This window comes from Phyllobates terribilis, unplaced genomic scaffold (genome assembly GCF_046119375.1).
Source record: "Phyllobates terribilis strain yellow unplaced genomic scaffold, ASM4611937v1 Scaffold_3__8_contigs__length_932513732, whole genome shotgun sequence".
NCBI lineage: Eukaryota > Metazoa > Chordata > Amphibia > Anura > Dendrobatidae > Phyllobates > Phyllobates terribilis.
The window spans coordinates 891352059-891379252 of record NW_027362763.1 but is presented as its reverse complement, the minus strand read 5'-3'; the positions used below and the strand labels follow the sequence as shown (position 1 = coordinate 891379252).

At 41.3% G+C, this 27194-nt stretch overlaps 1 protein-coding gene across 3 annotated transcripts in view; it reads right to left on the bottom strand.

Moving 5' to 3' along the window:
- ESR1 (estrogen receptor 1) overlaps nucleotides 1-27194 on the bottom strand; it is a 651368-nt gene that overhangs the window by 419956 nt on the left and 204218 nt on the right. For all 3 annotated transcript variants that reach the window (XM_073672708.1, XM_073672710.1, XM_073672709.1), the window contains one exon: nucleotides 14192-14704. In XM_073672708.1, coding sequence (XP_073528809.1) covers nucleotides 14192-14628 — 437 coding nt within the window. In that variant the 5' untranslated portion in view covers nucleotides 14629-14704. The remainder of the gene's footprint in view (nucleotides 1-14191; nucleotides 14705-27194) is intronic.

Below are 27194 nucleotides of genomic sequence, written 5' to 3'. Positions count from 1 at the left end.
TGAAAGGCAAGACTACTTAAGAAGGCTCTCTCACATTATTAAGCAGCCTACATTTTCTGCCAAAATGGGAAAGAAAAAGGATGTGTCGGCTGCTGAGAAGCAACAAATTGTGGAGTGTTTAGGTCAAGGCATGACTACAATCAACATTGTGCGATGATCAGGATGAAGTGTCTTGGCAATCAAGAAGTATGTAGCTGATTCACAGTACACACGTGTGCGTGCTGATAAGGGCAAATTGAGGACTCTTTCCTACAGGCAATTACGTCAGGTTGAAAGAGCAGCGGCAAAAAAGCCTTGTCATAGCAGCAGACAAGTTTTTGAAGCTGCTTGTGCCTCCAACGTCCCCCGAACAACAAGATGCAGGGTCCTTCAGAGGTTTGCAGCTGTGCATACGCCATCCTGTCGACCTCCTCTATCCACTTCACACAAGCAGAAACGGCTCCAGTGGGCCAAACATTACATGAAGACTGATTTCAAAACTGTTTTGTTCACGGATGAGTGCCGTGCAGCGCTCGATGGTCCAGATGGATGGAGTGGAGGATGGCTGGTTGATGGACACCCCACGCAAACACGGCTACAGCGCCAACAAGGAGGAGGTGGAGTAATGTTTTGGGCTGGAATCATGGGGAGAGAGATTGTCGGCCCCTTTAGGATCCCTGAAGGCGCTAAAGATGAACTCCATAATGTATGTGGATTTTCTCAAACAGCACTTCCTGCCATGGTTCAAGAAGAAGAACCGTGTATTTCACAGCAAGATCATTTTTCTGCATGATAATGCACCATCTCATGCTGCACATAAAACATCTGCATCTCTGGCTGATATGGGCATAAAAGGGGACAAACTTATGGTGTGACCCCCATGCTCCCCTGACCTCTACCCCATTCAGAACCTTTGGAGCATCATTAAAAGGAGTGTCTATGATGGCGGGAGGCAGTTCACATCTAAGCAACAGCTCTGGGAGGGTATTCTGTCCTCATGCAAAACAATTGAAGCAGAAACCATCCAAAACCTGACAAATTCAATGGACGAGAGAGTTCAGAAGCTCCTTTCGAACAAGGGGTCCTATGTGAAAATGTAACATCACCTAGAATACAGTTTTGAGTTGAAAACTGTTTGATTTCAGTTTCTAACAACCTGCTAATGCTTATAATTTCAAAAATGACCATTTTTTTGGTCTTTATTAAAATGAAAAGGTTGATCGAAAAGTTTGGGGGATCTAAGAGTGTGGCAACCCAGTAGTCATGATTACTTCGAATTCTGACAATATGAGGGTCATGCTGCAGGTAGTGCAGCAAGAAGGCACTTATGTGCCTTGCGCATCTCGGAGCCCCAAAATTATTTTCCGGGCTAGATGCAGCTAAAAATTATTTTTAATTTTAAATCTGGTGAAGCTTTAGTATAGATGGCCTAATAGGATCAGTGCTGCACACTGCTACAAAGCCCAAATTATTTTCCAGTCAAGATACAGATAAACATGATTAGTAATTTGAAAGCTTAAAACGGTTGGTAGGGTGATTTTAACCAATCATCAAGCTTTTACTCTCCCCAGGATGACACAGGGGTAGAAAAGTCATTTCGGATCCATGATTTGTTCATCTTTATGAACGTGAGTCTGTCTACATTATCAGTGGAGAGCCGCGTGCGCTTATCTGTCAGCACACCACCAGCAGCGCTGAACACACGTTCAGACAGAACGCTGGCTGCGGGGCATGACAAGATCTCCAAGGCGTAAGTGGCTAGCTCCGGCCATTTATCCAGATTGGAAGCCCAAAAAGAGCAAGGGTCCAGTGACACAGTCGTGGCTTCAATGTTTACTTGGAGATACTCCTGTACCATCGTCTCTAGGCGTTGACTATGTGTCAGACTTCTTGTCTCCTGTGGCCTTGCAAAGGATGGGCTAAAAAAGTGGTGAAATGATTCCGCAAAATTGATGTTACCAGCAGATACTGTGGTTCTGTTACGGTTTGAGTGCTGAACACTTGACGGTCCCACGGTTGGCAAGTTGGAACTGTGAGATTCACTACGTGCACCACTGGTATTTTGTGGAAAAGCACATGTAAGATTCTGCAACAGTCTCTGCTGATACTCCTGCATGCGTGCATCCCTTTCTATGGCAGGAATAATTTCTGCAAATTTACTTTTGTACCGGGGATCTAACAGTGTGGCAACCCAGTAGTCAGGATTATTTCTAATTCTCACAATTCGAGGGTCATGTTGCAGGTAGTGCAGCAAGAAGGCACTCATGTGTGTTGCGCATCCAGGAGCACCAAGTCCCTGTTGTGTTGGTGGCGAGGTAACAATCATGCTTCCTTCCTCTGTCCTCTCCCCCCAACCTCGCACAACAGAAATGTGATCAAGGTCTCCCTCATCTGATGAGTCTTCCATCAGTTCGTCCTCCACTTCTTCCTGGGCTCCTGCACCTTCCTCACTAGTTTGGCTGCTACCATGCGCCCTGGTAAAACCATCTCCCCCACCCTCACATGCCTGCCGCCTTGGTGCTGCCGACCGTCTGGACCTTGCAGATGTTAGCCCTTCCGCATACAACTCCTCCTCCTCTACTTCCTCCACCTCCTCTTGTGCCACCACCTGACTCCGAATTCTGTTTAACATGTGCTCCAGCATGTAAATCACCGGAATAGTCATGCTGATAATGGCATCGTCAGCACTAAACATCTTCGTCGCCATTTCAAAACTGTGCAGAAGGGTGCATAGGTCCCTGATCTGAGACCACTCCTCCAGCGTGATTTGCCCCACCTCTGAATCTCGTTGGCCCAGGCTATACGTCAGAACGTATTGCACCAGGGCTTGTCGGTGCTGCCACAGTCGCTGCAACATGTGCAGAGTTGAATTCCACCGGGTAGGCACATCGCATTTTAGCCGGTGAAGTGGCAGGCCCAACGACTTCTGTAGAGATGTAAGTCGCTGAGCTGTGGGATGCGAACGGCGGAAGTGAGCACACAGCGACCGTGCCCTCTGCAGAAGGCCATCTAGTCTGGGATAGTGGGCTAAAAATTGCTGGACAACCAGGTTCAACACGTGAGCCATACAAGGCACGTGTGTGACATTGCCCCGGCGAAGGGCCGCACCCAGGTTTGCAGCATTGTCGCACACGGCCTTCCCTGGTTTCAGGTCCAGTGGAGACAACCATTCATGAAATTGGTTCTCCAGAGCTGACCACAACTCCTCAGCTGTGTGACTCACATTTCCCAGACATTTCAATGTAAAAACCGCCTGATGACGTTGAGCCCTACTGCCAGCATAGTAAGGAGGTGTGCAGGATCCCTTCTGCGCAGTTAGAAAGCTTGTGGCATGACCAGACAGGCTTTGGGTGCAGGTGGAAGACCGAGAGGAGGTTGAGGAGGCAGAAGCAGTGGAGGAACTTTGACATAAAGAGGATTGACGCACAACTCGTGGGGACGGCAAGACTTGGACAGCAGCCCCTTGTCCTGCTGTCACCATAGTTACCCAGTGCCCAGTCAGCGACATGTAACGCCCCTGTCCATGCCTACTCGTCCAAGTGTCTGTGGTGAAATGCACCCTGTCACACACAGAGTTTCTCAAAGAAGCGGTGATGTTGTGTGCGACATGCTGGTGGAGCGCAGGCACACCTTTCTTTGAGAAGTAGTGCCGACTGGGCATCTGGTACTGGGGCACTGCGACGAACATAAGGTCTCGAAAATCCTCTGTGTCCACCAGGCGGAAAGGCAGCATTTCTGTAGCCAAGAGCTTGCAGATGGTGAAATTCAACCTCTTAGCTTTCTCATGGCTAGGAGGAAATGGTCTTTTACTTGTCCACATCTGAGGGACCGAGGGCTGGCTATTGTGCTTAGACGGGGTTGATAAGGGTGTCCCCGGCAAACTGCCGGTCTGTGAGGAAGATGCAGGCGGACATGTTAGGTTGCCTTGATCCAAAGGTGGTGCTATCGATGTCGGACAGCGCTCAACACCAGCTGGTGTTACCACCTCCAAAGAAAATGATGACCTGCCAATCACGCTGGCTGTTGCGGGTAAAGAGGTGGCAGGTCTGCACCCCAAAACAGGTGTGACTGCTGTCCCCCCAGTCACAGAGGATGAAGAGGCCGCGGATGCACAAGATATGGCAGACGGTGAATGGCCCGGCCGGCTAGGCCGCATTGTAGCACACTGAGCTTCCCACTGCAACTTATGCTTCATGTCCATGTGCCGGTTCATGCATGAAGTACTCAAACTATGTATTTTTTGGCCTCTACTTAGCTTTTGCTGACAAATGTTACAGATAACACGAGTTGGGTCATCTTTATCGATCTGAAAAAATGCCCAGGCTATGCAAGGCTTAGCACCCATGCGACCTGAAGAGCCACCACGACTTGTGGTGAGAGGCAGAGTTGTGTTTGAGGATGCAGTTGTTGACGTGCTTCCAGTACTACGTCTCTGTCCAGGAAGGCGCAACCTGACCTCGTCGTCACTAGCATCTTCCTCCACCTCCTCTGCTGACCTCATCTCTTGGCTGACTGTGGGTTGACAGTAAGTGGGATCTCCGACCTCATCATCATCACCCTGTGCGTTATCACACCCGTCGTCCTCAGAGCCAACCTGTTCCTGCCCTGACAAAAAACTAAAGTTGTCGCTCCAATCAGGTATTTGAGTCTTATCATCGTCTTCCTCATTGTCTCCACTAACAGGAGTTACAGATTGGGAATGAGGGTCTACATTATGGTCAGAACCTTCTGCGTCTGGTCCTGGATCCGACTCATAAAGATTCTGGGCATCAGTGCAGATCATTTCCTCGTCTGGATTCACACAAGCGCTGGAGTCGACCTCTGATTCCCAGGCTATAGTATGAGTAAACAGCTCTGCAGACTCAACCATCTGTTCTACCTCATACTCAGACGGGCAGCTGGAGATTTGGGAGCTGTGAGGAAGCAAGTGCGATTTGGGTGACACCTTTGAGGGATGGAGTATTTGTGATGTTGAAGTTGATGTGGAGGAGAGCCCACTTAAAGGAGCACTTGATATCCTTTGAAGCACCTGCTGTTTTTGTGCCTCATCTGGAATTTGTAGCGATTGGCGTGGCCGTAAGAAAGGGATCTTATCACATTGTCCGCTAAAAGAAGTAGACATTTTAGTTTGGCTGGAAGATGGTCTTTCTTCTGCAGATGTTACTGTTGCTTTAACACCTACCCCACGGACACAACCTTTTTTCTCCTTCCCAACACGCCTATTCCCCTTTCCACCAGCAGCAGGCCTTTTTCCACTCATTTTGGTGGTTAACTAATTCACAACTCTGGAGTTGTTTGCACAAAAAAACAATGGATGGTAACCGAGCAGAGCTGAGTGGCCAAACTGTGGTATTAGGCCAAAACTATTGGCTGGGTTAGATGCAGAAAAAAATTATTTTGAATTTGCAACCTGATGGAGGTCAGTATAGATGGACTAATACAAATAGTCCCACACACTGCTAGAAGCCCAAATATTTTTTCAGAGGTACTGTAGATGCAGATAAAAATTATTTTTAATTTGCAACCTGATGGAGGTCAGTATAGATGGACTAATAGACCAAGTCCCACACACTGCTAGAAGCCCAAATATTTTTTCAGAGCTAGATGGAGAAAAAAATTATTTTTAATTTGCAACCTGATGGAGGTCAGTATAGATGGACTAATAGACCAAGTCCCACACACTGCTAGAAGCCCAAATATTTTTTCAGAGCTAGATGCAGAAAAAAATTATTTTTAATTTGCAACCTGATGGAGGTCAGTATAGATGGACTAATAGACCAAGTCCCACACACTGCTAGAAGCCCAAATATATTTTCAGAGCTAGATGCAGAAAAAAATTATTTTTAATTTGCAACCTGATGGAGGTCAGTATAGATGGACTAATAGACCAAGTCCCACACACTGCTAGAAGCCCAAATATTTTTTCAGAGCTAGATGCAGAAAAAAATTATTTTTAATTTGCAACCTGATGGAGGTCAGTATAGATGGACTAATAGACCAAGTCCCACACACCGCTAGAAGCCCAAATATTTTTTCAGAGCTAGATGCAGAAAAAAATTATTTTTAATTTGCAACCTGATGGAGGTCAGTATAGATGGACTAATAGACCAAGTCCCACACACTGCTAGAAGCCCAAATATTTTTTCAGAGCTAGATGCAGAAAAAAATTATTTTTAATTTGCAACCTGATGGAGGTCAGTATAGATGGACTAATAGACCAAGTCCCACACACCGCTAGAAGCCCAAATATTTTTTCAGAGCTAGATGCAGAAAAAAATTATTTTTAATTTGCAACCTGATGGAGGTCAGTATAGATGGACTAATAGACCAAGTCCCACACACTGCTAGAAGCCCAAATATTTTTTCAGAGCTAGATGCAGAAAAAAATTATATTCAATTTGCAACCTGCTGGAGGTCAGTATAGAAGGACTAATAGAACAAGTCCCACACACTGCTAGAAGCCCAAATATTTTTTCAGAGCTAAATGAAGAAAAAAATTATTTTTAATTTGCAACCTGATGGAGGTCAGTATAGATGGACTAATAGACCAAGTCCCACACACTGCTAGAAGCCCAAATATTTTTTCAGAGCTAGATGCAGAAAAAAATTATATTCAGTTTGCAACCTGATGGAGGTCAGTATAGATGGACTAATAGAATGATGCTATGCCCAAAAGATTTTACTTCACTAGGTGCAGTAAAAAAATTGGTATTCTATACACAGGTGTTATATCTTGCAACACAGATAGGCTACTCCACTGACTAACACACTCTGCAATAGGCCAAAAAGGATTAGCTTTGCTAGATTCAGCCAAATGCTGTGAAAAAAACTTGCACAGCACTGGCACAGACCTGCCTGGCAAAAACTGATAGGAACTCATGTAACCTAGTCCTGAAAAGGACTCCAATTACAATTAGTCTTTACTCCCACAACCTATCTATTTAAGAGCACAGACCTCCCTGATAAAAGTCGTAGGAAATGCTGTAACCTAGTCCTTAAAAGGACTGCAATCACAACTATTCCCTACTCCCAAGCTATCTGTATATTTGTGCGAAAATTGGCTTGAAATTAACAAGGTATAGCGCACACAGCAACAGCGGTGCCGTCTAACACGCAGCTGCAGCAGTGAGAAAATGGTGGCGACGGGGAAAATGGCTTGGTCTTATAGGGCAAGGACATGTGACATACACTGCCAATGACACATGCCCTTGCTTGTGTGAAAAAAAGCACTTCGCTCCGTGTGTGCGCTGCTGATAGGCTGACAGATTGCACCTCCCCACTGCAAATGCGGGAAAGAGAAAAAAAAATGGAGATCTTCATTGTTCCTGCAGAGATCCATCCCCTGCCCCTCCCCCCACCCCGCTGTACACTCAAACTGCGTATTAACATTAATTTTCATCATTACTGAGAAAAAATCCAGTTATGATTTTGGTGCACGAACAGTTATCGAACATAACCTCGAACAGCCGAATTTTTCTCAAATTGTTCGTGTTCGCCGTCCGGCTCGAACACCGCCCAAAACAGCTCGAATTTGAGATTGGCGAACAGTTCGAGTAGAACAACGCTCATCTCTAATCTGGACTGTCCTATCAGTCTCCGAGTCAGCCCTGTTTGAGTCTCCATGTCAGTAACAATTCTACCCGTCCTGTAGATCCTGAAAATAGTACTCTGAATGGAACCTGAGACCGTGTCAATTACTGTTCTGCAAAGGATCCAGAAACTAATAGTCTTAAAGGAACGCGAGTCCTATCTGTGACTGCGTACCTGACCCCTGGGGTCAGCAGCTGCAGTAGCGGGGACTGTTAGGAGTGGTACCTGGTGGCTACCTGCAGTTCAAGCCTGATTCCACCATCAGGAGTTCCAGTGAACACCAGGTAGCCACTTAAGTATGCCTCTGCTAGGTAAGCCTGGCCCTGTGGCACAGTGGGTTCATGAACCACGTGTGCCATTTGCGTAACATGAGATGTGATGATACGATCCTGATCTCCTGGTTTAACCTCGTCAATGAATCAGTCTGGGTTAGGGGCAGCATAGCACATTACAAACATTCCTCTCCTAGCACTGTCAGCTCTGCTTCATGCCCATCTCCAAACAATGTCTGTCAGGAAATGTGTTAGTTGTCACAGGTATGTTTGTTGGATCAGGGCAACTTGTAATTACTCTGCAGTGTGATCAGAGCAGGCTGTCCTGAGCACATCAGATATAAGTGTGATTACTGACATATGTCCAGAAAGTCAGTGAAGGAAGAAGGGAAACACAGCAGATTTATGAGCAGAGAAGAGCTGGTAGAACAGTTTGTGATTTGACACAGCTAAACTCAGTTGTGATGTGCCCCCCCACCCCGCACTGATTCATGCAGGAGGTTAGACCAGATCAGAAATGTATCATTACATTTCACACACACTGGGAAACCTGCTTTAACCCCTTCATGACCTTGCGATTTTACGTTTTTTGAGCTTTCATTTTTACCTTTCCTTACTCCCAGAGCCATAACTTTTTTATTTTTCCACAAATATAGCCAAATGAGAGCTTGTTTTTTGTGAGATGAGTAGATCTTTTGAATGACACCATTGATTTTACCATATGGCGTACTGAAAAATGGTAAAAAAATATTCCAAGTGAGGTGAAATTGCAAGAAAAAGTGCAATTCCACAAATGTTTTTTTTTTTTTTAGTTACCACATTTACTAAATGGTAAAACAGGCCTGGCAATATGTTTCCCCAGGTCAATACGATTACGCAATACCAAATATGTATAGTTTTTTTTTTATTTGAGTGGTGAAAAAAAAATCTGAAATTTGTAAGGAAAAAAATGTTGCTAATGTCTCCATTTTCCGAGACCCATAACGTTTTAATTTTTTGGGATCTGGGACTGGGTGAGGGGGTATTTTTTCAACTGATGTTTTATTGATACCATTTTGGGGTAGATACAATGTTCTCATCACCACATATTGCATTTTATTGCAATGTTGCGGTTGTCAAAAAACGTAATTCTGGTGTTTTGAATGTTTTTCTGATTAATCGTTTATATATTTCATTAGATCGGACATTTCTGAACACAGCAACACCAAATATGTGTATACTATTTTTGATTTTTTTAATTGTTTTATTTTAATGGGACAAAAGAGGGGTAATTAGAACTTTTGTATTTTTTTTTTTTTTTTCATATTTTTAAAAAAATTTCTTCAATTTTTTACTGGCTTCAATAGTCCCCTTAGGAGTCTTGAAGCTGCAATCCTCTGATAGCTTGTGCTATGTATAGCAAAAATTAAGATCTCCTATGAACGCCACGATTCACAATGACAGACATGGGGGTCATCAGCATGGGGGTCATAACAACCCATTGGTGCCTGGCAATCATGTGACAGGGGCGCCGATGAACGGAATTAATAACACACTTCTGGCTGGTGGTGGGAAAAATTTAACAGGTTCACAGCTGCTGGTAGAGCACCGATAAAGACACTTAATGGCTTATTACGTTTATTCAGCTCACGACATGAAAGAAATGGTGAAAAGTTCTCTTTAAGAAAAGCCCAGGCCCCACACTGTGGAGCTCTTATGGTCGGAAGACTGAAAGACAACATTGTTACCTCTCACCAGCCATTCTAATCTTGCATTCTATAGGGACCCAACACTGTAACTTACTATACCTCTAATAGCATAAAATAGAAAGAGCTTTACATTCAGACAAGATCATAGTAGCTATGTATTTTATGCTGTGTTCTCTACCAAAACTTTCAAACTAAGCTTTGCATAACATGTAATGACACAGACACGTTAGTTACTAAATCTACATCCAAATAGAGAACTCACAGTCTGCTACCTGAAATACATGTATAGACAAGCAGGAAATATCAGCACTGAATATGCTAGCACTCTAGGGTTATATTCCAAGCTTAAACAGTAACTGTTCTTTTAATTTTATTAATAGGGAAAGTGGAGTTAAAGGCAGACACAGACATTTTGCGACAGTGTGACTGTCTTCTCAGGAGGACTTGCTGAAGAATGTCTTATATTTTGGGCATGTGTCTGCCTTTAGCTTCTGCCTCCTCCTCCCTGCTATATAAAATCTTATTAATTGAAACTGTCATTTCCTATCTCATTAATGTGAAAACCTGTCTTCACTGACTACAAATTTTACAGATTTTGCCCATAAATTGAGAGTGAAAGATCAGTCCTGGAGATGAAAAAAAAATGATTTATCTGCTAAAATATTTGACAAAGTTGCTCACCTTCATATGTGCTTTTAATTTATCAACTAAAATTAAAACGACAATTACTTTTTTAACCCCTTAATTACCGGGGACGTATTAGTACGCATATTTGCATACTGCCCGTTCAGTGAGGGCTGCTGCGCTGAGCCCTCACTGAACGGAGCACATGTCAGCTGATTCTTACAGCTGACATGTGCCCGCAACAGCCGCAGGTGGAATCGCGATCCACCCACGGCTGTTAACATGTTAAATGCCGCTGTCAATCTCTGACAGCAGCATTTAACGCCCGCTTCCGGGTAGCGCGTCATAAGCCCTGCCCACCGGCGACCCCGTCACGTGATCGCGGGTCGCCGATGGGTGGGCATGACAACCCAGGGTCTGCAGCAGATGACTGTGGTTGTCATGATCTTGTCGCTATGAGCGCCACCTAGTGGTCGGCGCTCATAGCACAGGACGATTTCATAAGGGGAATTTTTTTCCCGTTTTCCCGTACAGGATATGGTAAAACTAGTAATGGCGTTAAAAAGTACAACTCGTCCCGCAAAAAATAAGCCCTCACATGGACATATTGACCAAAAAATAAAAACGCTATGGCTCTGGGAACAAGGGGAGCAAAAACGAAAATGCAAAAACGGAAAATGCTCCGGGGCTTAAACTAAAGAAGACTTATGCTGAGGACATATTTTTCCTCCTATTTTCCTCCATCTTCTCTCTATCAAATTCAAATGCTAAACAAAACAAAAAAAGCATTATTGTCTCCTGGTCCTGCTCGCCACAGTGCTCCTAGCTGTCTTTTTACCCAGGGGGCAAAAATTATTAACTATAGCTTCCCTGTAAAAATATTATTGGAATATTTAAGAGATATACAAAATCTAAAATATATGTTTAATGTTATTTTTAAGGCTCAATAAAAATTTAGACAAGATCAAAAAATGAGTTAAATAAAAAAAATACCTATGTCCTCCTACCACTCCAGCACCACCGCTTCAGTGGTCCTTACCAGTCTCTGCTTACATTCTGCAGCTAGCACTTGCAAGTGGCCGAGTAGCCAATCACGTCATACAAGCCAGATAGTGATTGGCTGCAGCGATCATGTGAAAGCTGGATGGCACGTGATCGCAGGCAGGAAGTAGGCAGAGACTCTATGGAGTGTCAGAACTGGATCTACAGGGATCAAAGAGGTGAGTTAGATTTATTATTTAACTCATTCTCTGCTCTTGACTTAGTTATGATAAATACCACAAAACTTCTTTGTCTTAAGATTTATACTCTATAAAGTAATTTCAAGAACAGAGAAAAACTTTTTGGAACTTATTAACTTTGTATTTACATGGGAAAACAGTTGTAACATTTTTCTCAATCAGAACAGATCTAGTTAGACCCTACCACTCAGCATACAACAAGCACCTTGAGATCACATGATTCATACAGGAAGGAGAATTGCAGTCTAATGCACTTTGTACAAGAAACTTCTTGAGTTCTGTATATATAGCTACAGGCAGGTAAAAAGCGGCTTTGCTTTATCTATAAGGTGCCTGCAGGACACCTGAAAGGTACTGCACAATTTTTTGTGCTTGGACTTTTGATGTGCATGTTTAAAGACGTACTAAAGATAAAGCAAATACACTGCGTAAAGTCTTGTAGAAGTTGTCTAAGGATGGGGTTTCAGATTCAAAGCACTCCAAAGGGAGGAACTATGTGTCACACACCACTTTCTTATGCCCTCCACTTGGCATACAATTGTCTTTATAAGATTAGTTTTACACACAATGTTTCTTTAAAACCCAGATCTATGGTTTATGAGAGTGCATGTTTAATGTATAAAATATCAAAGTGAAAGATTTTTTTATTTTATTGCAATCATAAGCGTAAGATTACAAGCTGTAATGATGACTATTTGGTAGTCATTAATCACCCATATTTTACCAGGAAGTAAGGAGCAAGTATAGGGACACCAACGGCTTCTAAAAGAAACCATTATTTCTGTACATCATGAATATTGTCATACGAGTAAAAACTTTTGTCACTTTACTTTCTTGGGATTGGATCTTTGCATTAAAATGAACTGAACCAAAAAGTAAGTTAAAGTAATAAAGTAAAAAGTGTCTTAAATACAATACTGTGAATTAAACAACAACAAAAAAGAAATATACTGCAGTAAAATGAAGATATAAATGTAAGTAGAGTTTTGGGACAAATTATATTACAGAATATATTAATAATATCATATGTGTACTGTCATTATTTTATAAAACCTTTAAGCATCTGTCATTCATGTTTGGTTAACCCACATAGCACCAACATACATTCCACAAAAGACTAAAACATTTTATAATGAATAAATTATTTAGTAATGAAATTAATATTAGGTTAAGGCAAATGTGGTACATATGACCCATAAATGCTGATTCATATAACTAGTTTTACAATTTGTGTTCTTGATATTATTACTGATAGTAATAATAATGATTATAATAATATTAATAATAATAAGTGACTGTAAAATAATCTCCAGGGTTGTTTACTGCCATTGACGGGTTAATGCCAGCATGAAAAGTAAAGCTCACTTTGTCACAATGACCTGGTGCCATCTGTTAGATTTACACATCATGTACACATCATGAGGACTAAACAATATTACTACTACAGAAAGTGTCAGCAAGCTTTACACATCCCTAAATCAAGCCCACTTGGTCACTCTGTACAAGTTATCACCCTCCCCCTAAATATATGGCTTATATATAATCCTATACACACGTGGCATCGGAAATAAAGCTGAATAAACTGATTATGCGCAGCACGCACAAGTGAAGTCATTGATGTTCTGGTATCAAACATTACTTTTAATAAATACTTTCAACACGGCAAGAAACAAAACGGACTCGCCAGGAGTTGATTTGTATGTAATTATTGTTTCTCCATAAATTACAAAATAAATTGCTCAAAATAAAAATGTTTTAAAATAGCATGATTTAGAAGGAGCAAATCAAAGATATGAAAGAATTTTTTGCAATGACTAATTTCTAGAAATAAAATGGAAGGTACACCAAATACTTATGTCTGCAATTATGTGTCCACTCATTCTCCAAGTTAAATTATTATACCAATTGATTTGACTCTAGAATTCTCTACAAATCTGCAGCACTCGACATAAATGTCTGCTAAGGAGCACCATAGTTAGTGAGAAGACCAGACATGTGTGGGCAGTCATTGTAAAGAGCAACGGTTAGAATTACTGATTTCTTCCTCATGTATTAATTCTCATTTCTGATGTAAATTCATATATATTAATATGGTTTAGTAGGTATTTAGTTGAATATACAGTGTACATTAGATAGAAATAACTCAGATATCTGTCATTGTATTCACTTATATTCAGTCTTCTACATAATTCCCAGTTGTTCGTGCATTATGTCTTCCGCAGAATAGAAAACTATAATGTTTTATGCATTAGCAGCAAACCATTTAGCCTAACTGCATCTATCTGTATGAGCCTAACACTTAACGACGTACTTTCTATGTATCTTTTATTTTACTATTCCTAATATCAGTTTTGTTAAAAATTATAATTTGATAATTCAGTTCCTCACTTTATTGTGACATTATAAAGTTAATATTTTAAGAAAATAAACTTTCAAAATCAACTGACATTACAACATTTCAACAACATATCGGGTTAATAGAGGAAAACTAATAATTGATGATTTCTTAGATTATTTCAAATATGATTTTTAAAGTGACCAGAATTTATTAGGTAAAAACGCTAAGCTTTATTTAACAGCGTGGCCTTCATCATTTCATGTTTAAATAAAATATGTAAGAAGTAAAAATTAATGGGTATAAATTTTGGCTATAATACATAGCCTAATTTTGTAGGCAGAAATTTATTGAAAAGAGAATTGAGGTGAAAATTTAATGCACAGAAACTAAAACTAGGAAGAAGTTCATTGAGAAAAATGACAAATGTTCATTGAGAACTGAAAATATTTTTTAACTTACCTGTAGTAGGTTGAGGGTGCTCCTTCTCTTACTCCAAAGGAGCTCTGTTCACTCTCCAGATAGTATGGTACCTGCTGGCCATGGTGGTGGATAAATGGTGAGATCTGTGGGGCTGTTTGCAGAAAAACCACTGGACTTGGTGGTACATTGTTCAAAGAATGAAGCCCAGCTAGGCTGCTCGATCCAAATGTTTCAGAACTGGCTGCATAGCTTAAGCTGGCAGAGCTGTAAACCGGTGCAGTAGCAGCAGTAAAGTCATAAGAAGTGCCCTCTGGGTAGTTAAAAATCCCTGTCCTGTTGCTCTCCACATACATTTCACCGAGTGGTCTCTCTAGTGGTAACTTGAGTGATGGTCTGCTTATTGTCTCCAATTCTGAGGCTTGAATCTGATGCAATAAGGTTATTCCAGATGTTTTGCTGTGGAGGGGCATGATCATAACTATTGGCAGGGAGAAAGTGGCATGGCTGTTGATCGTCTTGTTGCCAGGTTGGAGTCAGCACATGGATGGCCACCTGAGAACAGAACACAACCTGATGTTAGTCTGATCAGCAATCATGCTGTAGCTCAGCACTGCACAGGTATTCAGCAAGCTCTAGTAAGGAGGAGGTACAAGTGAGAGCTGAACACACCACACAAAAAAATCCATCCTCCCTTTTTTTTAACTGATTCTCTCTTTCTAACCTAGACTCATTCTTGTTGAACTTAATCCTCACAGTGTTGATGGCAGATTGTCAAGCGCTGCTGTATTTAATTGACATTGGTATGTCACATCTGTGTGTCACAACTGGATTATTTTAGCTTTGATTCTTTCTTTTAGCTTTGTCTTTTACTATTAGTTTTCCAAGCAGTATAATACTGCAGTCCTCCTCCATGCCAATAATCATCATTATTTCTGCACTCGTAGAATACTTTCTTTCTGAGCATGACTTATCTTGTTTAATGTAACTTGTGATGGAAAACACTAGATTTTGCTTGTCTGACCCTGACTGTGATTTGGTCGTAGCAGAGATGAACCAGTTCAATATAGCGGACATGCTATCTTTTCTGACACTGTCCTTGAAAATATTTTCCTCTGAATGTATGATTCCATCAGCACAGCGTCCATAAAATAGTTCTTACAGAGATTACTCAGAACCACACATGGCGGCTCTGTGGAGACTTTTTTTAAACAGACATAACTGTACGCTATATTTGTTTGTAGCAACTTGTTGCATACAACTTATAAATTACCATGAACTTGGCATGCCCTTGAGAGGAGAGAATTTTACCTCAACGGCACAGAATGATGTGAAGCTAACCAGAACAATGAAAGGTTAGCACTTACATAATACAACCGTTATCCGCAGCTCAGATATATCAATGACTCACAAAAACGCCACTGATCAAAATACAACGCAAATATATAAAATTCATGACATCAAAAACTGATAAAAAAAAACTGATGCCAAGTGCCTATTTAAAATGGGCTGTAATGGGGTAGCGAGTATTCACAGTAACGATCATTGCCAATTATGGACCTGGGAGGAACGCAGGGAATTGTTTGCATAGGGCTGTTTTGAACTGCCCTTGTCAGGGCTGGAGTGTTTGGAGCATTCAGAGCCTGCATAGACCTCTATGGGCTCAATAAGGAAAGCGTCAGCTTCATTCTGCTGGACAGACAAGTCTTTGCAGCATTGAATGATGTGTGAGAACCCCCTCCTGGATTTAACAAATGGGTGAGATGGTTATTTTTCTATTTTCATACTACTTCTTCCCTTTAAGTCACTAATGGTGTGGATTGTCACTTCCGAGCATACAGGTAGTTCCTTCTTTAATACAGACCATCTGTGGTTCGCTAACTACTGTCAGTATTTATCTTAACTTTTTTCACCAGTATAAGTGACGCTATCTGTCGTGCTTGCATCTATCATTAAGGCTTGGGCTTTTGTGCTATTGCCTGCTATGTAATTTTATCTTGGGTGATTTTTGGTATATCTCTTTTACCATTGTCTATTAATGGTTATGTTTTATCTAATACTTACCAGCTGCTGATTTACTTAATAATTCTGTGAGTTAACTAAGAGTCCCTGGAATGTAGAGACAGGACTGTCTCCATTCCCCTTTTTGCTTGTTTTAACCAACTATGGGCCTCTCTAAATAGGTCGGCAAACACCCAATGAAGAAGCAAAACGCTTGTTCGTTCTGGATTTAGATAGTATGATCATGGCAATTACAAATGGCCTGTTTAATGCAATTGTTCTGTGCCCATGGAATTCCATGTTATTGGCAGGATATCTTGGCAGGATATCAGAAATGTGCTGCCCAGTGTCAGAAAGCTTAGTCTCAGTCGCAGGTCATGGGTCTTGCAACAGTATAATGACCCAAAACATACAGCTAAAAACACCCAAGAATGGCTAAGAGGAAAACATTGGACTATTCTGAAGTGGCCTTCTATCAGCCCTGACCTAAATCCTATTGAGCATCTTTGGAAAGAGCTGAAACATGCCATCTAGAAAAGGCAACCTTCAAACACGAGACAACTGGAGCAGTTTGTTCATGAGGAGTGGGCCAAAATACCTGTCGAGAGGTGCAGAAGTCTCATTGAGAGTTACAGGAATCGTTTGATTGCAGTGATTGCCTCAAAAGGTTGTTCAACAAAATATGAGTACCATCATTTCTGTCCAGGCCTATTTCATGAGTTTAATTTTTTTTTTTAATTCTGTGGAAGCAGGGTTTAAAAGCAATGACTGACTTTCATTTGTTCATTTTCATAGATTTTTAATTTATTATTACTTTTGTCAGATTCAAGTTATTTCTGTGACCATTGTGGGTTTTTCTTTCATTAAACGAGGGGTACCAACAATTTTGACAACGTGTGTATATAAAAAAGAGGACACTCATATGTTTATGGCACTCAATATCAAGCTCAAAGGCTACATTGACATCAAAGTAACTAGTGCCACAATTTTCCCTATTTTTCTATTTAAAACTAAAATTTTTTAAAGACATTGATTTAATTTGGTTAATACTATTTCCATGTCTAGATTATAGGGAGGGCAAAAGGCCACAAGGGCCTCCTCCATCTAGGAGCCTGTCACGGGTCTATCAGGTTTGACAGACAGTCATTCTGGATCCGGCTGTAGAAGGTCGCTCCGCTTGGCCTTGCAGACACCTTCTTGATCCTTTCGTCATCACTCCCACTCTAGGACCAAGCGGTGATCTCCACCTTCTGCTGCTAATTAACACACCCTTGCTAGATCCTTAAATATGCTGCGTTTCTCCAGAGAATCGCTGGTAATAGAGTAAATTCCTCAGTTCAGGTCTGGAGTTCTAGCAGTCGGCTAGATTCTTCTTAGAGTTCCTTTGTGGATCGTAGTCGTGATCTCTCTGGTGTCTTCATAAAGCTAAGTGTATAAACTTGCCTGTTTGTCTTTAGTTGCAGTGGGGCTAACTAGTACTCACCCCTCCCCCTTCCTTCCTAGGGCCTAGCTCTAGGGACAGCCAGGTCTAAAGTATCCAGCTCGGCGATAGATGTGGAACTTATTTAGGGACAATAGGGGAGTCAGGGTGTTGTTAGATCTGCTTAGGGGTCTCCACTCTCCCTTTCCCTAGTTGCAGGGTTTCCCCCCTTTTCCCAATGTCGTGCGCTGGGTCCTTCCCATACCTAGCATGACAGAGCCTCCACATTACAGTTCCCTCAAGTCCTTTCCCAGCACCAAGACATAGCTGGATCCCCTTATTTATTTGTTCCAAGCTTGATGAAACAGAAGAAATCGAGTGTTTACATTTATTGTTATCGGGTAAGGAAATAAGTGTCTGCTTATCACTATGGGAACCAAGAATCAGGAATTTTAGAACACATTATGCCAGATCTTTGTCTTCCCCAAAAGCAAACCTTTGGCACAATTTTCATCAATCTTGGTTCTGCCTTTGCTATTACTATTGAACATTAGTTCAATAATAATCGTAACAAGGCTCTTCTAATTCAGCAATTAAAGGTGTTGTGTAAGTTTAAAGGGTTATAAAAAAAAATGTATCACCTATGCACAAAGTAGGCAAAAAAATGTATGATCAGTTAAGACCCAACTACTGGAATGCTCGTGATCATTAGAACTGGAGACCTGAACCCCTTGTTCCCCTCAATAACACAATCAAAATGTCACTTTCATGTCATTTTTGGGGCAGAGTTGTTTTCTGCACACAAGGTTATCTCCTTACAATATGCACTGACAGTGCCCTCTATTGCTGGCTCGTCACTTCTAATTAGAGCTGGTGAGGGAGTGCACTGTCACTGTGCATTGAGAAGAATATTGCACAGTAAGAAGGGAGCTCGTACTGAGCATACATCAGAATTGACAACTGACGCATGCTCAGTAGTGCAGGGACTAGCCCAGCCCCTGAAACAGACATCAATGATATTGCTTCATTTCAGAGTAGGGACAGAGTATCCCAGCATGCAGTGGGGATTCTAAAACAAAGTGTCATCAAAACAGAAAGAGGTAGAAAAAAATAAAATGAAGCAGTTAGATTAGAGAGGAAAGGGCAGGGACTTTTCAATTAAACCATATTAGAAAAACTATTATACTATTAAAATAAATACAGTAGAGCGACATTTAGGATGAAAATCAATATTAGTTTTGGACTGCCCTTTTAAGATTCTTAAAATTAAGGTTTCTAGAAATTATTCCCAATGTTTTCTTTCTTATACTCATGTAAAAGCATTATATTTAGCGTCAAACATAAAATAATCAAGAAGGTAAACAAGGGACAAGGAAAGGGACAAACTATCCCAAGACTAAAAGTATGACTATACAATGCATCATCTCAAGACTTGTCATACTAACTTTGTTTTATCTAGTTAAATAGAGAAATGCCAAGTTTTATCTAGCTGCTATTACAACAATTTTTAAAATTGAACTTTTCTGAGCCATTCTTAATGTGATAGGAAATTTAGCTCTCAGCCGAAAGTGGAGTAAAAACTACTGTGGGCCATAAAAATACTGCCAAAGTGGTTGGTTTTGATGTTCAGTTTGCATTCCACAGAATTTAATGTAGATAAAACCTAACCTTCTCAGTTATTTTTAAAGAGGTATCTTTTATATTTATAGTTTATCCACAGGATAACGGTCAACAGTAATTGGCTGCAGCGCTGCTCTGACTTCTGAATAGGTCAGACACCTATAACTACAACATGCCAGAGATATATAATCTAAAATGCTTCAACATTTAGGAAGATAGGGGTATTTTTCTTTTGTCACAACTCCTATGTGAGGGAATATTTAAAAACTTCAAACAAATAAGAGCGGGCTACAATCTTATTCACAAAATGCTTTATCAATTTTTGCAAATGCATCATGTGTATAATACACAACTCAGAGCAAATGACATTATTATAAATAAACACTCTATTATTGATACAATTGCTTCTGCAATAGACACGAAGGGTTTAAATTCCCATACAGTATATATATAAGCAACTTATGGCTGTGCATTTTGAAATGTACCCTATCACAGCCAAAGTAGAGTGGGAAAGAGATTTGGGTCCCCTATCAGAGGAACAATGGGAAGAGGTGCTAGATCTAACTCCTAAATTATCCTTGTCCGAGTCACAAAGACAGTCCCAAATCTTTCTTATGCATAGAGTATATAAGACCCCAAGTATCTTATTTAAAATTAATATAAGAGTGGACAACCAGTGTCCAAGATGCGGGAAAAGCAATGCTCACCTAATGCACATGATGTGGGATTATGTAAACATTGGGAACTATTTGAAGGGGGTAGTTGATTTAATAAAATCTGTGTTCAGAATCCATAATCGGGTGGAACCCAAAATCTGCATACTTGGTCTGTTAGAGGAGGGGATGGGATTTGAATCCCCCTATAGCTATAGCTATCTCCCAAGTACTATTTCAAGCTGGGAAACTATTAGCACTACACTGGATAGAACAATTCCCCCAATGATAGAAGAGTTGAAATCCAATCTAAATAATGTCTTATGTATGTAAAGGGTAACATATATTAAAAAAAAACACCCTCAAAAAATGTATAAAGATATGGGAACAATGGTTAACTACTCCGGGAACGTCATCGGAAAGCCTTCTCAAACACACTATGATAGACCATCTGCACATTTCCTTGTCATAAACCTGTAAAATCTCCTAACTCATCTCAAGTCACTAACTTACAGTACATACCCAAAGTGTTAGATTTTGGGAAACAAAAGGGTCATAGATAATTTATATATGTAAATGCTATAATTCTCTGTATGTTAATGCAATACACAAGCAGTCAGATGGTATTCATTTATATTTGTATTCATGTATGTAAATTGTAGTAAGCGAATGATAATACCTACGATGAACATTAATATGAACCGGTTTTTATTTGGTTCGCGATGACTTATATGTTTTTTATTTGTGTGTTTGTTTTATTTAGCTTTGATTATTTCTAAAAACAAGATTAAAATGTGAATGTATCTTGATATCTTTCAAAATAAAAAATGATCTGATTGAAAAAGGAATAGGTCAGACTTGAATTCAGAAGCAGGAGCTGCCTGCGCTGTCCACATCGAAAGAAAAATTAATTTTATTGTTGGAGAAATTCTTTGAATAATCACTGATATTTAAAGAAACTTGTGTTCATATAATAGCGGATGTTAGAAGATGATGAGATATGTGAAGATTAAGAGTACAAAACATTTAATTTACAATAAATGTTTTTAAACTGAAAACATTAGTACCAAGTAACAGCTATTAAGGGTCACACTTCCTCCTAAGCTTCTCCTAACTATCTTTGTCCTGTTTTAACGGAAAACCTGTCTTAACAGCCAAAACAGATTACCAGAAGTGGCTGGCGGTTGGGAGCATGTTACAAAAAAATATTATTTTAGGTAAACATGAATGGCACTTTTGAGTCATCACTTCGCTGTCATATCGGTTAAGGCCACAGCAAGCATTAGATAAAAGTTGGCTGAAGTCGGCTATTTTGGCAGGAGCAGTTAGCCATCTCATTTGTATGGTGGCCTTTCATCTCTCCCCTGACAGAAGATGTCAGGAAAAGAAGGAGCAGGCAATTGGAAAAACAATGCACAATCCTTTTTTCAGAGGCAATAAGCCACTGACAGTGGTATCTGGTAGCAACTCCCTTATCTTTCTCCATTAAGGCTATGTGGCCACGACGCATCTCCCTGGCAGAAAAAACGCATGCGGATTGTACATGCGTTTTTCCTGCCAGAGACATGCGGATGTGAAGCGTTCTTCACATGCATTTCCGCATGTGGGTTGACAAGCACTTTCCAAGCGATTTTAGCATCACTTGGAAAGTGCTTGTCAACTTGGTCACACTATATAAATCCATGCAAACGGCATGGATTTATATAGTGTGACCGTAAAGAATGGTAAAAAATAAAAAAATAAATCTATACTTACCTTTTGATGGCCCCCGGAGTCTTGCTTCGCTCCGTCCTGGCTTGCCGGCAGCTCGCGGTACACTGAAGGACCTGCCGTCACATGACTATGAGGTCAGCGCAGGTCCCTTAGTCTACCGCGAGCTGCCGGCAAGCGAAGACAAAGACACCGGGGGCCATCAGAAGGTAAATATAATATTTATTTTTTATTTTATTCTTTTTTTTACATGTTCTATGGTACCAAGGTCCAGAGGAGAGTCTCCTCTCCTCCAGACCCGGGTACCATCCGCACATTGAAACGCATGGAATGCGCATCTACAGATGCAGTTGTGGCGCCCCTGAGGGTTCGGTCGCCACAGAGTTATTGCATCTCATCCAGAGATGTGGTACCTCACTCTCAGGTAAGGAAGGAGTATGGCTCAGGACACTAACACTACATTCACTACACCACATTTCCAGGGGACAGGGCGAGATTGCTCCTACGGGAGAGCACAGTCCCTGATCCCTGGCTGGAGTGGGGAGGAACCCCGTAGAGAGGGGGAACTATGTAGTGGATGGGTGGAGGATGTAGATCCTGGGAGCACATGTTGAGGAGCATATAAAAACAAGGAACCATCTTGGTTCAGTAGTAGAGAGGTTCAGTCTGAGGAGAAGTGACAGGAGCAGAGCCTCTGCATGAGCTCTGCTCCAGAGGCGGGCCTAGTCAGGAGGCCTGAGCCTGGAAGGAGAAGAGAGGAGAGGGAGCAGGAAGGCTCCAGGAACCGAAGGGACCCTAGGGGTACGGGCAATGCAGCAAGCCACCCGTACGCCCGCCGCTACTAGGAGGTAGGGGGGTCAGGCCAGAAAAGGGGAACCGGTCCCCCAACTAGCACAGAGCTACAAGGCCCAACTAGGAAACCGGAGGCTGCAGCATTTCAAGTACTGCAGGCCACAAGTCCTCACCAGTACACTAAGAAGGTGGCCGCATAGGACCCAGGGGACGGAACACACGTCGCCTGCCAAGGCCCGAGGACACCGGATAGAAGTGCTGCTGGGTGTGAGGTGCAGGGAGCAGGCCAGAGAGAGGACACACAGAAGGGGGTCCTGTTAAATGCTCCGGAGTTACCTGAGGGTCGGCCGAGCCCCTCACTGCGTGAACACAGGACGCCGTGGGCCCTTACATTGGCCCTGTATCTGGAACTGCTATAATCATGAGTAAAAGACCTGGGACTGCACTATCTGACTCCGTGTCATTACTGACTACCTGCACCATAACCACCATCATCCATACACGCTGCCCTGAAGCTCCACTCTTCCTGTGGGGAGTCACATCACCTATCTGCACACACCATCAGCTTCAGTGGACTGCTCCGCAGCGGCGGTTCCCAATAACCGCATCCCACAGGTGGTGTAGTCGGACTATATATAACAGACACCCATAGACTACCCTGGTTTGACCGCCCTGGGGCACGGACCGGGTCACCGCCACGGTGACTACAACCCCCAGCGTCTACAGGCCCATCTCCGGGTACCCCCATGGCCCAGGGGGTGCGTCACAGTGATGCGTAATCCATGCGCTCCAATGCAAGTCAATGTCGGCGAATACGCAGCACTTCCGCAAAATAATTGGTAGTGCTGCGTTTTTTTCCGCAATGATAATCCGCAGCCGAAATTTCCGCAGCATCTGCCATCTTTACTTCAAACAATAGTAATCTTTTAATCACTGAGCAAATAGCCTCTTCAGAGAGGAAAGAGACATAAATTCTAGTGCCACATATTGGGGTTAGTAATCCTAGAAGTTAATATCAAGTCTTTAACAAGCCTTGACAACACTTAGGATAAAAAGCCAAATCAGACACTCAATTTGCAGACACGTGTTTCAGGGTGTTTGCCCATCATCAGTGTAAAGCAGGAGGTCTTATTTGACCAGGTGAGAGGCCTCTGACAGGCTATTTCCATATTTAAATTCCCATATTTGCCTATAAGTCTCCTGATGCTGGCTTGGCACTTTCGACAAGGAGAAACGTTCTCCATTAGACCGTTTATTTACAGTGTACTTGAAGACTGTTTTGTGAGCTACATTAAATACATCAGCAGCAGTACCTATCTCATTGATAATTTTCAAGATAGCAAACTGAAGTCTAGCCTGTTTAGCTCACAGAACATTACAGTTGTATCCACTTCTCAGTTGAAAGCAGGACTATGAACCAATTTGCTATTCACACCAGTGTTCTCAATCATTCACAACTTGAGGAATTGAAACACTATGGTACAAAATTGTAGAACTAGTCATTATACAGTATTAACATAAAACTGAAAAAAAATTAAAAAGATATGAACATGATGTATTTTTATCAGTAAATTGCAATAGTTACATTTTGGAGCATATCTGCTGCAGCTAGTGCCGCATGTATGACTAGTAGAGATGAGCGTTGTTCTACTCGAACTGTTCGCCAATCTCAAATTCGAGCTGTTTTGGGCGGTGTTCGAGCCGTTCGGCGAACACGAACAATTTGAGAAAAATTCGGCTGTTCGAGGTTATGTTCGATAACTGTTCGTGCACCAAAATCATAACTGGATTTTTTCTCAGTAATGATGAAAATTAATGTTAATACGCAGTTTGAGTGTACAGCGGGGTGGGGGGAGGGGCAGGGGACGGATCTCTGCAGGAACAATGAAGATCTCCATTTTTTTTTTCTCTTTCCCGCATTTACAGTGGGGAGGTGCAATCTGTCAGCCTATCAGCAGCGCACACACGGAGCGAAGTGCTTTTTTTCACACAAGCAAGGGCATGTGTCATTGGCAGTGTATGTCACATGTCCTTGCCCTATAAGACCAAGCCATTTTCCCCATCGCCACCATTTTCTCACTGCTGCAGCTGCGTGTTAGATGGCACCGCTGTTGCTGTGTGCGCTATACCTTGTTAATTTCAAGCCAATTATCACACAAATCTACAGATAGCTTGGGAGTAGGGAATAGTTGTGATTGCAGTCCTTTTAAGGACTAGGTTACAGCATTTCCTACGACTTTTATCAGGCAGGTCTGTGCTCTTAAATAGATAGATTCTGGGAGTAAAGACTAATTGTAATTGCAGTCCTTTTCAGGACTAGATTACATCAGTTCCTATCAGTTTTTGCCAGGCAGGTCTGTGCCAGTGCTGTGCAAGTTTTTTTCACAGCATTTGGCTGAATCTAGCAAAGCTAATCCTTTTTGGCCTATTGCAGAGTGTGTTAGTCAGTGGAGTAGCCTATCTGTGTTGCAAGATATACCACCTGTGTATAGAATACCAATTTTTTTACTGCACCTAGTGAAGTAAAATCTTTTGGGCATAGCATCATTCTATTAGTCCATCTATACTGACCTCCATCAGGTTGCAAATTGAATATAATTTTTTTCTGCATCTAGCTCTGAAAAAATATTGGGCTTCTAGCTGTGTGTGGGACTTGTTGTATTAGTCCATCTATACTGACCTCCATCAGGTTGCAAACTGAATATATTTTTTTCTGCATCTACCTCTGAAAAAATATTGGGCTTCTAGCTGTGTGTGGGACTTGTTCTATTAATCCATCTATACAGACCTCCATCAGGTTGCAAACTGAATATATTTTTTTCTGCATCTACCTCTGAAAAAATATTGGGCTTCTAGCTGTGTGTGGGACTTGTTGTATTAGTCCATCTATACTGACCTCCATCAGGTTGCAAACTGAATATATTTTTTTATGCATCTACCTCTGAAAAAATATTGGGCTTCTAGCTGTGTGTGGGACTTGTTCTATTAATCCATCTATACAGACCTCCATCAGGTTGCAAACTGAATATATTTTTTTCTGCATCTACCTCTGAAAAAATATTGGGCTTCTAGCTGTGTGTGGGACTTGGTGTATTAGTCCATCTATACTGACCTCCATCAGGTTGCAAACTGAATATATTTTTTTCTGCATCTACCTCTGAAAAAATATTTGGCCTTCTAGCAGTGTGTGGGACTTTCTCTATTAGTCCATCTATACTGACCTCCATCAGGTTGCAAATTAAAAATAATTTTTATCTGCATCTACCTCTGAAAAAATATTTGGGCTTCTAGCTGTGTGTGGGACTTGTTCTATTACTCCATCTATACTGACCTCCATCAGGTTGCAAACTGAATATATTTTTTTCTGCATCTACCTCTGAAAAAATATTGGGCTTCTAGCTGTGTGTGGGACTTGTTGTATTAGTCCATCTATACTGACCTCCATCAGGTTGCAAATTAAAAATAATTTTTATCTGCATCTACAGTACCTCTGAAAAAATATTTGGGCTTCTAGCTGTGTGTGGGACTTGCTCTATTAGTCGATCAATACTGACCTCCATCAGGTTGCAAACTGAATATAATTTTTTTCTGCATCTAGCTCTGAAAAAATATTGGGCCTTCTAGCAGTGTGTGGGACTTTCTCTATTAGTCCATCTATACTGACCTCCATCAGGTTGCAAATTAAAAATAATTTTTATCTGCATCTACCTCTGAAAAAATATTTGGGCTTCTAGCTGTGTGTGGGACTTTCTCTATTAGTCCATCTATACTGACCTCCATCAGGTTGCAAATTAAAAATAATTTTTATCTCCATCTACCTCTGAAAAAATATTTGGGCTTCTAGCTGTGTGTGGGACTTGTTCTATTACTCCATCTATACTGACCTCCATCAGGTTGCAAACTGAATATATTTTTTTCTGCATCTACCTCTGAAAAAATATTGGGCTTCTAGCTGTGTGTGGGACTTGTTGTATTAGTCCATCTATACTGACCTCCATCAGGTTGCAAATTAAAAATAATTTTTATCTGCATCTACAGTACCTCTGAAAAAATATTTGGGCTTCTAGCTGTGTGTGGGACTTGTTCTATTAGTCCATCTATACTGACCTCCATCAGGTTGCAATTTGAATATAATTTTTATCTGGATCTAGCTCTGAAAAAATATTTGGCCTTCTAGCAGTGTGTGGGACTTTCTCTATTAGTCCATCTATACTGACCTCCATCAGGTTGCAAATTAAAAATAATTTTTATCTGCATCTAGCTCTGAAAAAATATTTGGCCTTCTAGCAGTGTGTGGGACTTTCTCTATTAGTCCATCTATACTGACCTCCATCAGGTTGCAAATTAAAAATAATTTTTATCTGCATCTACCTCTGAAAAAATATTTGGGCTTCTAGCTGTGTGTGGGACTTGTTCTATTAATCCAGCTATACAGACCTCCATCAGGTTGCAAACTGAATATAATTTTTTTCTGCATCTAGCTCTGAAAAAATATTTGGCCTTCTAGCAGTGTGTGGGACTTGTTCTATTAGTCCACCTATACTGACCTCCATCAGGTTGCAAATTCAAAATAATTTTTTGTCTGCATCTAGCTCTGAAAAAATATTTGGCCTTCTTGCAGTGTGTGGGACTTTCTCTATTAGTCCATCTATACTGACCTCCATCAGGTTGCAAACTGAATATATTTTTTTCTGCATCTACCTCTGAAAAAATATTGGGCTTGTAGCTGTGTGTGGGACTTGTTCTATTAATCCATCTATACAGACCTCCATCAGGTTGCAAACTGAATAAAAAAATTTTCTGCATCTACCTCTGAAAAAATATTTGGGCTTCTAGCTGTGTGTGGGAC